The 15,287-nt window shown below is 44.6% G+C and overlaps 1 protein-coding gene across 1 annotated transcript; it reads right to left on the bottom strand.

Annotated features, from left to right (window-relative positions):
- Nucleotides 1-735: 735 nt before the first annotated feature.
- On the bottom strand, nucleotides 736-14,542 carry CDO1 (cysteine dioxygenase type 1). Its single transcript, XM_030316849.1, has 5 exons — nucleotides 14,157-14,542; nucleotides 10,338-10,415; nucleotides 8,255-8,409; nucleotides 2,897-3,066; nucleotides 736-1,489 (listed from the first exon to the last, which is right to left on the bottom strand). Exons 1-5 carry the CDS (start codon nucleotides 14,324-14,326, stop codon nucleotides 1,460-1,462), a joined length of 603 nt encoding a protein of 200 aa, XP_030172709.1. The 5' UTR covers nucleotides 14,327-14,542; the 3' UTR covers nucleotides 736-1,459.
- Between the last annotated feature and the right edge of the window lie 745 nt (nucleotides 14,543-15,287).

The raw sequence follows: 15,287 nt of genomic DNA on the forward strand, positions 1-15,287 counted from the left end.
AAAAGTATCTTTTTTAAAAATTTAAGGGGCACCTGGGTGGCTCAGTCGGTTAAGCATCCGACTTTGGCTCAGGTCATGATCTCTCAGTTCATGAATTTGAGCCCTGCATCAGGCTCTGTGCTGACAGCTCAGAGCCTGGAACCTGCTTCAAATTCTTTGTCTCCTTCTCTCTCTCTCTCAAAAAAAAATAAACACAGGGGCGCCTGGGTGGCTCAGTCGGTTGAGCAACCGAGTTCAGCAGGTCATGATCTCACAGCTCATGAGTTTGAGCCCCGAGTAGGGCTCTGTGCTGACAGCTCAGAGCCTGGAGCCTGCTTCTGCTTCTGTCTCCCTCTCTCTCTGCCCCTAACCCACTCGCATTCTGTCTCTCTCTCAAAAATAAATAAACATTACAAATAAATAAATAAACATTAAAAAAAATTAAAAATTTAGTTTTTATTTTTGAGCGAGAGAATACACGACCTGGGCAGAAGGGGAGAGACAGAGAGAGGGAGAGAGAGAATGAATCTCAAGCAGGTTCTACACTGTCAGTGCAGAGCCTGAGATGGGACTCGAACTCACGAACCATGAGATCATGACCTGAGCTGAAATCAGGAGTCGGACCCTTAACTGACTGGGCCACCCAGGCACCCCCATCAAAGTATCTTTTGTCGTGCTTTTGGTACTTCATGTAAATCTAAGAAAGTATGAATTGTAGGAAATTCTTATCAAGTTAAACAGAAAGACAACACTGAATTGTATTCAAATCCAGTTTTATTAAAATTATTTGGCGATTTCAGGAGCAGTACAAAGTCTTTGACTATGACCGCTGCGCATGTTTAGACAGGAGTTTAATGTTTTTTGGTCTGGTTTGTGTTTGGGTATGTGTACTTTTCTAAACCTTCTGTCCTTCCTTTCGTTACCAAATGACAAAGTTCCTTACGTTTTTCTCTGTCTACAATACCTTACTACGTATAGGACAGGAATTTGTAAAGTAAGACTGAAAAAATAAAATCCATAGATCCAAAAATTTCTCTACAAATATTAAGAACTTACAAAGGATACTAAAGGCATCTACATTTAGTCCTCCAAGTAGCAAGGCGAGCATTTGACGTCTGTGGTTTCTTGTTTTTATTTATTGCTAATTACAGTTCAGGGACCAAAGCATTTCCAAAAGCATCCTTCATTGACATTCCCATTGTGGTTCCCCTGAATTTAGAGGATAAAACCAAGAGAGTACTTGATTTGGCCCTTACAATTACGATGCTTATTTTCCCTTTAGTGGGATTTTTCTTCTGCAGTAGCTCAGGGCACTATTTGCTTGCTCAATGCCTTACAATTAGCGTCTGCTTTGTAGTAGATCTGGGTATTGGCTTTGTAAAACGTGTATTGTTGGACAGCAGATGGTGGGGAGGCCTCCCTGTCCAAGGCAAAACTTTTAGCAGACCTTAGAGTAAAACCTTAGAGGATTTGGTGCTTCTTAGTTGTTCTCCAGGGATCCTGAAACTGTCTGTAAGAAAGAAAGAAAGTTGTGTAAGAATCTTTTACACAAGACCTTTTCGGCTTGTTCCTAAGGAGTCCTGCTTTTTTAGCAGCGTACGTAAACTTGGCTTTGGCAGTGGAGCCTTGGAGTTTCATTCCTGTGATAAGACTATCTCTTGGGGATCAGAATGCAGAAAACCAAGCGGGGCAATCACCTGAGAAATTTCTGCCCTTGTTTCCCTCCAAGGCTGTGCTTTAAGATTTGTAAGGATGGCTTCCAGTATTGGATTTTCACGCACTGTCTATTTCTGGACATTCCTGTTATTAATTCAACATCATTCCCCCCTAAATGGCCAATTTATTTCACCATAGGTAGAACACTGCCATAAGGTGTCACTGGTGGCTGCCTTATTATTTTCAGGAGGAAAAACACTTAGTCCTTGAGAGGAAACATGTCATTAGAGCCTACTCTCATTTTATTTGTGGTCTAAATAGTATCACTACTCTTTTGCAATCAAAACAGGCCAGTGTATTTATAGCACCGGAACAGGGCCTTGACTTTGTGAAGGTTAACTATGCTAATGACTTGTGTTGTCGTAGTCAATCAGGTCTATGAACATTAAGTCCCGGCAATAACAGTTAGATCAAATAATATAGTTTTTATTCTTATTTCTCTAATAAATGAAGAAACATTTTCTTTTCTTTTCTTTTCTTTTTTTTGAGAGCGTGCCTGCATGCGTGAGCAGGGGAGGGGCACAGGGAGAGGGAGAGAGAACCCCAAGCAGGTTCCCCGCTCAGCGTGGAGCTCGATGCAGGGTTTGATCTCAAGACCGTGAGATCATGACCTGAGCCAAAATCAAGAGTCAGATGTTTCACCGACTGAGCCACCCAGGCACTCTGAAAAAACATTTTCTTTAGTAGTGAGCTTACATTTTTAAATTTGTCAATAAACAATTCTTTGCATCTAGTTTACATTATTTTATTTAATTAATTTATTAAAAATTTTTTTCTATTTATTTATTTTTGAGAGAGAGACAGTGTGGGAGCAAGGGAGGGGCAGACAGGGAGACACAGAATCCGAGGCAGGCTCCAGGCTCCAAGCTGTCAGCACAGAGCCCAATGTGGGGCTCGAACTCAGAAACTGTGAGATCACGACCTGAGCCAAGTGGGATGCTTAACTGGCTGAGCCACGCAGGTGCCCCAAATCTACGTTATTTTAAATAAACTGAAAACATTATCATATCGTCTCCAAAGAAGAAAAGAATTAGGATGTCAGGGGCCTTTGCACCAAGTTAAGGTTCATCTCATTCTTCACTTTGAGAAAACTTACTTACAGCAAGACATACAAACAATATCTAGAACAAGCAACACGTACAGTGTGTAATGTTGCCAACAGACAAAGCACTTAAGCCGAGAAGAGAGAAATTATACTTACAAATGGAATCCTGATTCCAAATTTGCTGTGGAATGTCATGGTGACTTTGTTTTTATGTCCTGTTCTTTGATCAAAGGCGTGGCATGTATCAAAAGGTGGGCTGTACAAGTGAAGGCTGACGGCAGGCTCTGTATGGCTGATATTCTCTACTCGATGTAAACCAATGGAATCTATACAATACCCAAGAAGGAAAAGCAGATGAAGGAGCTTAAATGACAAGTGCAGGTGAAAATCTGTCATCCTCCTAAGACCATAAATCAATTTGATAAGGCTGGAATTAACAGAAATTACTCACTAGGGACTTTCCAGTTTAAGATAATAAGTGACATGTACTCTACTTTCCTGAAACCCCTCTACAATTACACCTGAAGAATTTTAAAAAGGCATCAATCCACAAAGACAAAAAAAAAAAAGGGGGGGGACAAGATAAAGCATCAATAAAAGTTTGAGAGCTTGAAAGAAGATGAATAGCTTTACCAAGGACAGAAAGAGAAATCCTTAGCTACCCACGGGGAGAGCCAAAAATTAACCTGATATCTATCCTGATATATCTATATCTATATATTTACATATCTATATACACAAAATATATATATGTAAATGAACCTCACTGTTATCTTTAAAAAGAGTTTTTTTCATTTTTTAGAGAGACAGAGCATGAGTGGGGAAGGGGACAGAGAGGGAGACACAGAATCCGAAGCAGGCTCCAGGCGCTGAGCTGTCAGCACAGAGCCCGACGAGGGGCTTGAACTCATGGACTGCGAGATCATGACCTGAAGTTGGACGCTTAATCGACTGAGCCACCCAGGCGCCCCATAACCTCACTTATATCTTGATATCATAAATATGTATACATAAATATATAATATCTGTATCTAAATCTGTATCTGGCTCAAAAGCTTAGGGACTGGCAGCACAGATACTTCTGGAAATGAGGATGAAGGCAGGGCTAAAAATTCAAGACCTGGTTGAAAAGCCTATTTAGGTAGAGGCTCAGATCTCTTTTACCACTTTTCCCCCATTCCCCAGAGTAGAAGTCTGAGATCTCTAGTCTAGAAGGAGTAGAATACATGAACTCAGGACTGGTGAAAAACAAGTGACTTAACATACTGAATGGTGAGATCCCTGCTTTCTTCACCACCTAGCTGCAGGAATGCTGCCAGACAGGATTGTTTTCTCAGCCGGTGAGGGTGGAAATTCGAAGCAGCTTCTCAGAGAATCTGATTGGCTCCAGAATAAAGCTCTTAAAGACACTGCCATTGGCTGTTCGTCAAGGAAAAAGCTCTGCCAGATTATTCTAGAGTGAAGGCCAGTTGACAGACACCATTCTTGTGTTCAGAGCTATCAGTTAACTTTTTTTTTTTGTCCCTGGTTTTCAAATATTAGCCCACAGCCAAGGCCCCTAGATATTTGAGCAATATCTCTAGTATTGGAGCACGTGGGTGGCTTAGTGGGTTAAGCATCCAACTTCCACTCAGGTCATGATCTCAGAGTTCATGAGTCTGAGCTCTGCATCGTCGGGCTCTATGCTAAAAACAGCTCAGAGCCTGAAGGTGCTTCAGATTCTCTGTCCTCCTCTCCCTCTGCCCCTCCCCCGCTTGCGCTCTGTCTCTCAGAAATAAATTTAAAATGTTCAAAAAAAAAAAAAAAAAAAAGATCTCTAGTATTAAAAAGGGCCAGAGCAAACCTCCCAAAAAACAACCTGAACAAACACTACTCAGGAGAAGACTTTAAAAAATCAGACAACCAGTTCAGGAGGTTTCCTAACTGAGCAACAGGAGTTTCAGAAATAGAACGAAACCAAACCCCAAAGAAATAACCTGAAAATATTTCCTGGATTAGAAGGACAGAGGTTTCCAGAATGAAAGAAACCACGGAGTACCCAACACAATGACTGAGAGTCGTGAAACAAGGGACATGACTGTAATGCTCGGGACAGGAAAAGATACCAAAAGAGAAGATCCCAAAGTTTCTAGAAAGAAAAAAATAGTTTCATGGAACGATTTAAGAATCAGAGTGGCAGCAGGCTTTCACAAAGACGACTGGAAACTAAAAGTCAAGGGATTACCTTTCATAGTTCTGGGAGAAGATTCTAGGCCCTAATTCCGTATCAATCATGTTGTAACGATGGACTATAGAGACTTTCAGGTGAATGAGGTCTCAGAAATTTACTTTCCACGAACCGTTTCTCACCAAGGGAGATGAGATTGAGGAGATGTTCCACCAAAATAAGGGCATGAACCAAGAAGGAAGCAGACACCATATCAGGAAATAAGGGTATCAGCAAAAGGAGGAAACAGAGGGAAAGACTGAATGATGTGAAGGTACTCCAGGATGACAGCTGAGCCCGGGCTCGGAAACAAACCAATTCAAACTGCAGCAAGTCTAGGGGCCCTGGGGGAGAGGAAGGAAGGTAGAGAGGAAGGACGGAAGGAAGGAAGGAAGGAAGGAAGGAAGGAAGGAAGGAAGGAGAAAAGGAAGGAAGGAGAAAGAAAAGACAAAAACAATTTAGAAATATGTTGAGAAGAAATTTATAGTTAGGATAGAGTTTAAAGAATAATCAAGGAAGGAATTCAGGGTAATTTGTGTCATTAATGTAGGCACCCAATTTGGTGCCTATTTTATGATTTGTGATTCATGATCTGGCTCCACGAGCTTGCGAGAGAGAACAGAAAAGCCTTTAAGCGGAAGACTGAAGTTTTCCTCCCAGCCAGATAATAGCCAAGACCGCCTTCCCCCAACTCACAACTTCTGGGATCTTCAGCAGTTTTCCTCACTTCCAAAAATGGGACATAATTCTCACAGGTGCAACCTCTTTGGTTCTATAGCTTACTGCTCATAAGACGTTGGCTTAAGAACAATCTTGAACACAAGTTCCACCTTCTTAAGGAATGACTGTCCCTTATGCAAATTATTATTTGTTTCTACAGGTGCACATGCATATGCTGTACCCAATGCAAGCCGTACAACCCTGCAAGCACAGACCCCACAAATCCTAGCCACCATCCTTTAGAGAAACCCTGGAAACTCCTGTCTAATACCTATTGTTAACAATCCCAGCATCCATCCATCCATCCGCCCGTCCGTCCATCCGCCTCTGCCTCCTTTCCTTTATGCCCATGGGGTACCATCTTTCACAATAACCTTGAATCCTTCTTGGTGGTAGTTATGGACGCCAGACATGTCTACCATGTGCCTTTACGATAAGTAATTTGGTCTCCTTGTCCCAGTTTTCTCTTTCCTCCACCCTGTGTTGCATATGCTATGGAATCCATCAAGACACTCCTGACAGAATTCTACTGACCAAAGTGGGCTCTTACATCAGCAGGTCGTGGGAGGCCCAGGCCCTGATCTCACTTTACTCTCCTACTACTCCTGTCCAAGCCTACTGTCCCTTCTTCCCTCTGGCAAGACCATTCCTGAACAGTTTTCATTCTTTGCAATCATTGTGCCTCCTCTGCCCTCACACTGTTTCCTGTGCAGGAAACATCCTTCCTGCTGACCACTATTCACCTGCACCCCTTCTCCTGCGTCTGTAAAAATCAAAGGTTGAATTTTTGAGGCCTTTGCTCTTACGGGAAATTCATCCACAGACCCATTCAGCTTATCCCACCCAATATTTTACCAATTGGCAGCATTTCCCATAAAAATGGGAATTTCCCACTTTGGTGGAAAAAGAAATCAGGACAAAGGGCTGGAAACGGATGGTGGTCACTGCCCCTTGGACAGTGTGGCTTGCACACACCAGTACCCCAGCCTTATTCCTGCCCTGCGTCACTCACTGCTTGGCTCTGGTAGGTTCTGCATCAAAGACCCTTGAAAAAAGCTTGCTTATTCTTTAAGATCTAATCTAGTTTTGTAGACTCTGTGACTCCAGCTGAAAGTATTTATTCTGAAAGGCTCTGGGCTTTATTGTGAGTGATAGAGGCAACAAAATCGCTCTTGGAAATCTGGTGTGCCTTATACATACAGCAAGCCTCAAATAAAAGCTTCCTGTCACCTAAGAAACGAACATCTCTGTGTTTTGTGAATGGGAGAGAAAAGTTCCCATACAATCTGACCTTTGTAACTGGCTTGCATTCTTAAACTAATGAACAAATTCAGGCCAAGTATTAAAGCCAAAATGGGACTTTAAGATATAAGAAGAAACGTGGCGCCTGGGTGGCTCAGTTGGTTAAACCACAGACTCTTGGTTTTGGCTCAGGTCACAGTTTCACGGTTCGTGAGTTCGAGCCCCACAACAGGCTCTGCGCTGACAGTGCTTGGGATTCTCTCTCTCCTTCTCTCAAAATAAATAAATACACTTAAAAAAAAAAAAAAAAGATACAAGAAGCAGCTACATGACCAGAAAATCTCTGTCATATTTTACATCATTGGGATAGTATCCCAATTAAGAGTATGGTCTTTGGAATCGAATGGCTTGAGTTCAAATCCTGACTTGCACTAAGAGCTGAGGGACCTTGGCTGCATTACTTATTCTTCCTATGTGTTGGCAATCTCATCTATAAATGGGAATTAAAAATGATCTTCTATAATCATTAACAGGCTATTTGGAAAGTCCTAGCCTCTTTAGAAATACGATGTTAGGGGCACCTGGGTGGCTCAGTCAGTTAAATGTCCGAACTCGGCTCAGGTCGTGATCTCGTGGTTTGTGAGGTCCACTCCGCATCAGGCTCTGTGCTGACAGCTCAGTGCCTGGAGCCTGCTTTGGATTCTGTGTCTCCTTCTCTCTCTGTCCACACCCCCACCCTCCGCTCGCACTCTCTCTCTCTCTCTCTCAAAATAAATAAACAACATTAAAAAAAAATACAGATGTTAATCACAGACTGTTCTTGAAAAGCATTTGGCTCTGCCAAATCACCTTTAGGAAAAAGAATGAATTCTTGGTTAGAGAGCTAGAAATCACTGCTAAATAATGTGCTTTGTTAAAGCTCCCTTGAGAATACTCTTAAGTATGCTGTATACATTTTATAAACAACAAGGACTATAGCTCACATTTCTAATTGTTTCCAGAACGTTTCTAACACAAAGACTAATATTTTCCACATAGCCTCACTCCCTTATTAAAACAATCTACTTTTGTAAATTCATATTCGATTCTAACTGTCTTAAGACTTGGCAGGAAATGCCTTTTCAGTGGACGCTAATCTACGTGCATATATTTTGAATAAGTGATTCCAATTCAGACGCAAAACTTTAAAAACAAAACCAACTGCTTTTTAGGCCATTTTCCAAGTATCTGAAGTCACAACTCCATGATCCAAATTCGGCTGTACATGTGCAAGTAAGCAATATTGCAAATGGGGGTTCAAGGCTTTTCCCGCTCGCCCTTAAAGAAAGAAAGGTGTTGGATGTTACCGTTGATGTAGGCACACTGGTTTTCTCTCAAGATTCTTTCAGACTTCTTGATCATCTCGTTGGATTTTTTGTCAGGCCAGGCAAATAATGTCTCCTTTAGATTTCCCTGCAGCATCTTCAGAAAGCAGTGGGAGTCAGTGTGATCATGGATGCTGCTATATATACACAAAGAGACAACCGAGCTCAGTAAATGGTCCAGGCCCCACGCGTGCAGTAAGTCTGCCCAGAACTTCCCGCCACATCCTATCATGAGGACAGGTCACAAACCACTTCAGCTGTATTTGTAAAGGTCATCAATTTATAATTAACATTGTTCAGGGCGACATATAAGATACAGTAAGACCTTGGATTGCGAGGAACTTGTTCTAGGAGTGCTCTGCAAGATGAGCAAACATTTTTCTTTTTTAATGTTTATTTTTGAGAGCCAGAGAGAGACACAGTGTGAGTGGGGAAGGGGCAGAGAGAGGAGACACAGAATCTGAAGCAGGCTCCAGGTTCTGAGCTGTCAGCACAAAGCCTGACGCAGGGCTCGAACTCGTGAACCGTGAGATCATGATGTGAGCTGAAGTCGGACGCTTAACCGACTGAGCCACCCAGGCGACCCAACGAGTGAACATTTCTAATAAATTTTAACTTGATAAACAAGAAATGTCTTGCAATACATATCACATGATCACAACTGAGCCAATGGTTCTTGAAATTGGCTGTGATATACAAGTGCTTTGGATTATACGCATGTTTCCAAAATGAATTATATTCACAAACCAAGGTTTTACTGTACTATGGCTTTCATATCAATGTACATATGGCATTTTTATCTTCTTTTATCTTCTCCAAGACATAGCTTTTAATAACTTGGTTAAGCTGGGCTACAACTTGATTATACAATTACATTAGGGAAAATCTGGAAAGAATAAAGATAATTATCTACAATAACTGTGTCTCACTTGTAAGATCACGTAGCATATAGTGTTTTTTTCTCACCCCAGGCCTTTTCTCTCTTTTCCTTCGAGGGACAAAAGATATGTATATGGAGGTTAACACCCAGAAGTTATACTGTAATAATGTTAACATTTTGTAGGTTTAAAGTATTCCACCTGTGATTAACTCTCAATAACGGAGGGAGAAAGAAAGGACATTGGATTTGCAGGAAATATATATTCATGTAATCGTAAACGGTATTTCAGTTTAATAAGTAGCATTAGCCGTAGGGTTGATTAAAAGATAGGAAGCCATATATGTCATTAGCATTTAATGCCTATGTTGAATCCATTAAACTGTAAGAATTCATAAAACTGTAAGAACTCATTTCCTAAACCCACAGAGCCTAGTCCCACTTTCGACATATAATCTACTTCCAAAATATATTGAAAGAATGGATGCAACCAACTCCATTCCATAGGAGTAAATAAATGTCCTCGAGATAGACCTGACTCGCCCCCAAATCTCATAAGTTCAGGTTTCCTTTCTCCCATCAAAAATGGGTCTGCCATTTTTGTTTGTACCATTCTCAAAAGCCTGAGGAGGATCTGTTTACAGAGATAGCAACTCACAAATGTATCAACTAAAGACAAATGAAGGAACCAAGTTTCAAAGAATTGGAATTAGTTTAAGCTGCCTTACCCTCTACATAAAAAATTAAAAAGAAAACTAAAAAATTAACAGTCAACAATTGACGCAGAAAGAAATCTTCTGAACTGGTGAACTGCTTTTCTAGGTCCAGATGTGGACACTTTGGTCTTTGGTCCTGCAATTCATTGCATATCTCAAAGCACCACAAAGGTCAAGTTTTAGCAAAATTCCATATATACTTAACTCCACAGAAGACAGAGATGAAGTTAAACTGGTTACATACATCCTTTGATTTACGACTCATTTTGGGGGGCTGGTTTTGACACTCAGGGTGTATGCCTAACTCCCTGACCCTAATTCCCGTAAAAATTTTTGTTGGGATGTTGTAAACAAAATAATTGTAACATGAGATGTGTTAGTGCTCCCAAGACCTGTGACCATTCTGGCACTGTACTTTCCTTACGCTGGAACAGAGAATTAATAAGTATCTGCAAATGAATAATTGTATTACCTGCCATGTCCTTCACCCCAACAGAGAATCATTAGATTAAATTTTCCATTTCCTTCATCCACAAGATTTCGGGTATACCTAAAAGGAAGGTATTCAGAAGTTTGAATCTGGTTGATGAAATATGCACTGGGAAAAAGAAGTGTGTCACAAAGTATGGCTGGTTGACAAATGCTAACATTTCCTCCTCCAAACAACTTAAAATGAAAACAAATAATTTTTCACAGTTCAACATTTTGGACATTTTTTGTATTTTGAACCACCATGTTTATAGATGTTCCGTTTTAATTAATGGCACAAAAAAGATAACGGGGAAAAAAAGGAAATTCTTTGATTCTCCACATGACAGCCTTGAGCTGATAAAAAGTCAGTTTCTCACAGAGGTATTTGCAGAGTGCATTGCTGCTGTATATGCAAAAAAGTTGCTATTGCTTTCTTTTTTCTCTTGTAAGCTAAACCATAAGAAACAAGGTTTCATTACACAGCTGTTTTTAGAATTCTCCATAATTTTTGCTATAGCCCAGACACAAACCACATTCAAAAGCACTCAGGATTTAAAGTCCTCTACAAATAGGGTGGGGATTGATTTAAGTATACAACAAAGGAAATTTACATGAGCATAGTTAAGTTAACACTCTAAAACTTTTCCAGGAGAAACCAGCAACTGGCCCCCTCAAAAAAATCCCAAATCAAAACCACCACAAGCCCATCATCAGGGAAAAAAACCCAAAAAACCACAACAGCCCACTTTCAAGTTTCTATTGATCAAAGGGGTACCATCCAGGGGTGCGTGGGTGGGTCAGTCAGATAAGCCACGGACTTCTGCTTAGATCATGATCTTGCCCTCCAGGAGCTCAAGCCCCAGGCGGGCTCTGGGCTGACAGCTCAGAGCCTAGAGCCTGAAGCCTGCTTCCGATTCTGTCTCCCTCTCTCTCTCTCTGCCCCTCCCCTGCTCATGCTGTTTCTCAAAAGTAAATAAACATTTAACAAAAAGGGGGGGGGGAGTATCACCCATACCATCTAATTAGTAAAGTTTGATAATTATGACATTCATTTAGATTTATTTATTTATTTATTTATTTATTTATTTTTTCATTTAGATTTATTTTTTTTTTTAATTTTTTTTTCAATGTTTATTTATTTTTGGGACAGAGAGAGACAGAGCATGAATGGGGGAGGGGCAGAGAGAGAGAGGGAGACACAGAATCGGAAACAGGCTCCAGGCTCTGAGCCATCAGCCCAGAGCCTGACGCGGGGCTCGAACTCCCGGACTGCGAGATCGTGACCTGGTTGAAGTCGGACGCTTAACCGACTGCGCCACCCAGGCGCCCCTAGATTTATTTTTTAAGAGAAGGAATCTTTACCCCATATTTGGGGTACTGTTTGATCACAGAGTCATCTGTTCACTTATGTTCCTAATGCTCCTTCCTCCCCTTTCTTCCAGCAAGGCAGGAAGCCAGGTGCTGGCAGAGGGAGAGAGTGGATTAGTAAGTGCTATTCAGATGTCAGTCATCCTAAATTTGTAGCCCTTGAGGACCTACCAAGAGGCTGTGCACACAGCCTTTAATTCACAATAAACTACATTTTGTTACACACACACACACACACACACACACACAGACTCTTTCTCCCTCTACCAGTCTTAGGGGACCCCCTCTTGCTTCTCTGGGACTGTTCCCAGAGAAATTACCGTCTGGCTCACACTAGAATATATTCTTAATTTTTTTTTTTTGTAGTGTTTATTTTTGAGAGAGAGAGAGAGACAGAGCGCCAGCAGGGGGAGGGGCAGACAGAGAGGGAGACACAGAAACTGAAGCAGGCTCCAGGCTCTGAGCTGTCAGCACAGAGCTTGACGTGAACCTACGAACTGACATGAACCCATGACCCGAGCAGAAGTCCAGTGCTAACCCACTGAGCCACCCAGGCGCCCCACACTGGAACATATTCTGTCCTGGTTCTTCTGTACTGGCCTTCCCAAGGTCAGAGATCAGACAGAATCCTTTGCAGTGCTACGATACCTATTCCACACACACACAAATACTGCCCAAATGATTTCTGCTCTCCCACCTTTCTCCAAATGCCCACCCATTTATCTTCATTAGTTGCGCCCCGCATACCCATGCAATAGATCAATCCAAATGCTTGCATCTCAAGTGATTTAATTAGAGCTTGTCGGTCAAGATGAACTCAAAGCCTGGGGAAATGGCATTGTTCTATAGATAAAGAGCCCTCAGCCTACCCTGGTTGATGAATTTCACTTGATCAATAATCTACCCTGAAAGCAAACTATTATCACATCATCTGTCTGCAGTAAGTTTAGTAGTTGTTTGGAGGGAGGGCTCTGGGCTGTGGGACAACAACGCTAATTTGAATCCTGGAGCTGCTACCTGATAGAAGTATGACCTGACGCAGGTAATCCAACCTTTTTATTAATGCCTACCACTCATCATCTGCAAAAAAAAAAAAAAAAAAAAAAAAAAAAAAAAGGGAAAAAATTGTACCTATCTCACAGGGCAGTCATGAGGTACATGAGTTAATACAAGCATAAGGTAAGGAGTATCTGGGCCATAATAAGCCCTTGCTTACTTGGAGCTAATGGCAAAATTAAAAAGTGGCCTCCGGTAGCTTTACCGGCAACCACTTCAGGATACGAACCGAAGGAATTTCCTGGAGCCACTGCAAGCAGCGAATGGGATCTTACAAAGGCTTCACATTTTTATTTCAAGCCCTAAAATGCAGAGGAAACTGCCCTTGCTGACAAACACGCTATGTTTAGGTGAGGGGACTAACAAAAACTGTTCCCAAGGAACACAATCTCGGTTTATTCTGATCTTTCAGGGATCCTCCTCTCCCTACCCTCAGCCCGACTAACCAGAAAGACTGTATCGCCGCGAGCTGCCCGTCGGCAAAGAAGCCCTCACCCTTCAGGGTGATTCAGGTTTACTTCTGGCCCCGGACGACTGGTAGGGAGATTCATTTGTATTGGTACCACCGAGCGAGGGCTGCCACGGGCCCCCTCGCTCCATCACATGTGGCAAAGGCAGCGGTCTTCAACTGACATTCCGGAGGGCCTCAGAACTGAGGATTCGAGAAAGCGCAACTGCTTGGGGGGTGCTCAAAGAGAAGCAGCCCTTCAACTCACACCCCTGATCGTGGGTTGAAACAAACCCGCAGTCCGGGAAGTTAAATGGGTTTGGGAGGGGCGGCACAAGTTGAAAAACAGCAGCAGCTGGGAACCCCACGACGCTATTTTCTATCGGCAAATAAATAAATAAATAAATAAATAAGTAAAATGCGCGTTGGCAGGTGCCTGGCTGCGGGCGATCGAGTGATGGAGAACTGGCGGGAGGGAATCGAGTCCTCCAGCCGCCACCCCTGTCTCCCGGGGGCCCGCTCCGACATTCCGGCCAGTCGGTCCCCCCCGGGCGGCGGGCCCGGCGGAGAATGAGTGCTTGGGGCCACCGGGGGTCCCCCCACCCCGCGCCGCGGCGGCCAGGGCGAGCGACTGCGCCGGAGGGCAGGGCAGTGCTCTCGGGGCCCGGAGAAGGCGGTGCACCGGCACGATGAGGACAAAACCCTCTGCGGCCGCGCGGTGGCCTCCGCACCCGGGGCCTGCCGCAGTCTCCGGCCAGGCGGGGATGATCCACGTTTGGCCCAAAGCGCCGAGCCGCGGGCGAGCAGGCGTAGCGCGGGGGGTGCGGGAAAGGCTGACGAGCGGCGGGCCCGGAGCGGCCAGACCCCTCCTCCGCCGCGCCCTCGGATCCCTCTTCGGACCCGGATCCCGCGCCGGGGCTCCCGCGGCCAGGGCTAGGGCGCGCTCACCTGTACTGGTCGAACTTGGCGTACACTGCCCACTCGGCGGGGTCGCTCTCGTAGGCTTCCATGACGGCCTGCACCTCCTCCACGTTGACCTCCTCGCCGGCGAAAAGCTGGTGCAAGATGCGGATCAGATCCGCCAGGGTCCGCGGCTTTAGCACCTCGGTCTGCTCCATCCCTCGCCGAGCTGGCGGCGCGCGCGGCTCTCCGGTGCGGGAGCTGAGCGAACCGAGGAGCCGGCGGCGAGGGGCCTTAGCTGCTGGCTGGACGGCTACACACGCTCGAGCGCCGCAGCCGAAGGAACGCCCCCCACCAGGACGGCAAGAGACCCCACCCGACGTCCTCCAGCGGCGTGGCGGATCCGGGATCGCAGGAAACGCGCCGCGCACACAAATCAGGACCAAATCGGCTGGCTTGGGCGGCCCCGGCCCTTTTTAAGCTCTCGGAGTCAGCGGGACTGTACCAACGGCTCTTGGAGGGTGGGGAGAGGCGGGGAGCGAGCTGGGCAGCCGGGCGGAGGCGGCGAGAGCGTGCGGACAAGGTCCACGCAGGCGGCCCCGCGCCCCCCGACAACGCAGCGCTCTTGGGAGCCCCCGTCTCGGCGTCCGCGCGCTCGCGGTGGGCTTCGCGCTGGGTGACCGCCACCTCCGCGCGGCGCCTTGTGTCCGCCTATCCCAGCCCCTCTGCCCGCGCCCCCTCCCTTCGCCCCCAGCTACTCTGGGAGGCTCCCCTCCTCCGCTGTGGTTGGAGACACTGGGATGTAGACAGAAGGGATCGGGAGGACGCTGGGGGGACCCGGCGGAGGGCGAAGGAAAGCGATCCTCGTTTCCAAACGGAGCTGACGTTATGAAGAGCTTGCGAAGGTTGACGATGGAGTGCACTCTCTAGCTGGAGAGCTACTGTTTTGTCGATTGACACTGTCCATAATATGCTCCAGGCTAAGTGGGGGGAAAAATGGAAGTCTTTGTTGAAAAAAAAAAAAAAATTAAATGTACTATACTGAAAGTACATTTTTCACAAAGGACACTCGGGACTCTAGCAAGACTAGTGAAACGAAGGAAGGCCAGGTAACCCTGTCTGATTTTAAAATCAAACATTTTCTTTCAGATAATATATATTCGGTGCAAAGACCTGATG

Source organism: Lynx canadensis, chromosome A1 (assembly GCF_007474595.2).
Source record: "Lynx canadensis isolate LIC74 chromosome A1, mLynCan4.pri.v2, whole genome shotgun sequence".
In the NCBI taxonomy this organism is placed as follows: Eukaryota; Metazoa; Chordata; class Mammalia; order Carnivora; family Felidae; genus Lynx; species Lynx canadensis.

Coding starts and splice junctions, on each gene's coding strand:
- CDO1 (XM_030316849.1), bottom strand. CDS start 14,326: ATGGAGCAGACCGAGGTGCTAAAGCCGCGGACCCTGGCGGATCTGATC. Junction 3,067..8,254: donor CCAGTGTGCCTACATCAACG/GTAACATCCAAC, acceptor GGTATTGTATAG/ATTCCATTGGTTTACATCGA. Junction 1,490..2,896: donor TTGGAATCAGGATTCCATTT/GTAAGTATAATT, acceptor TCTTTCTTACAG/ACAGTTTCAGGATCCCTGGA.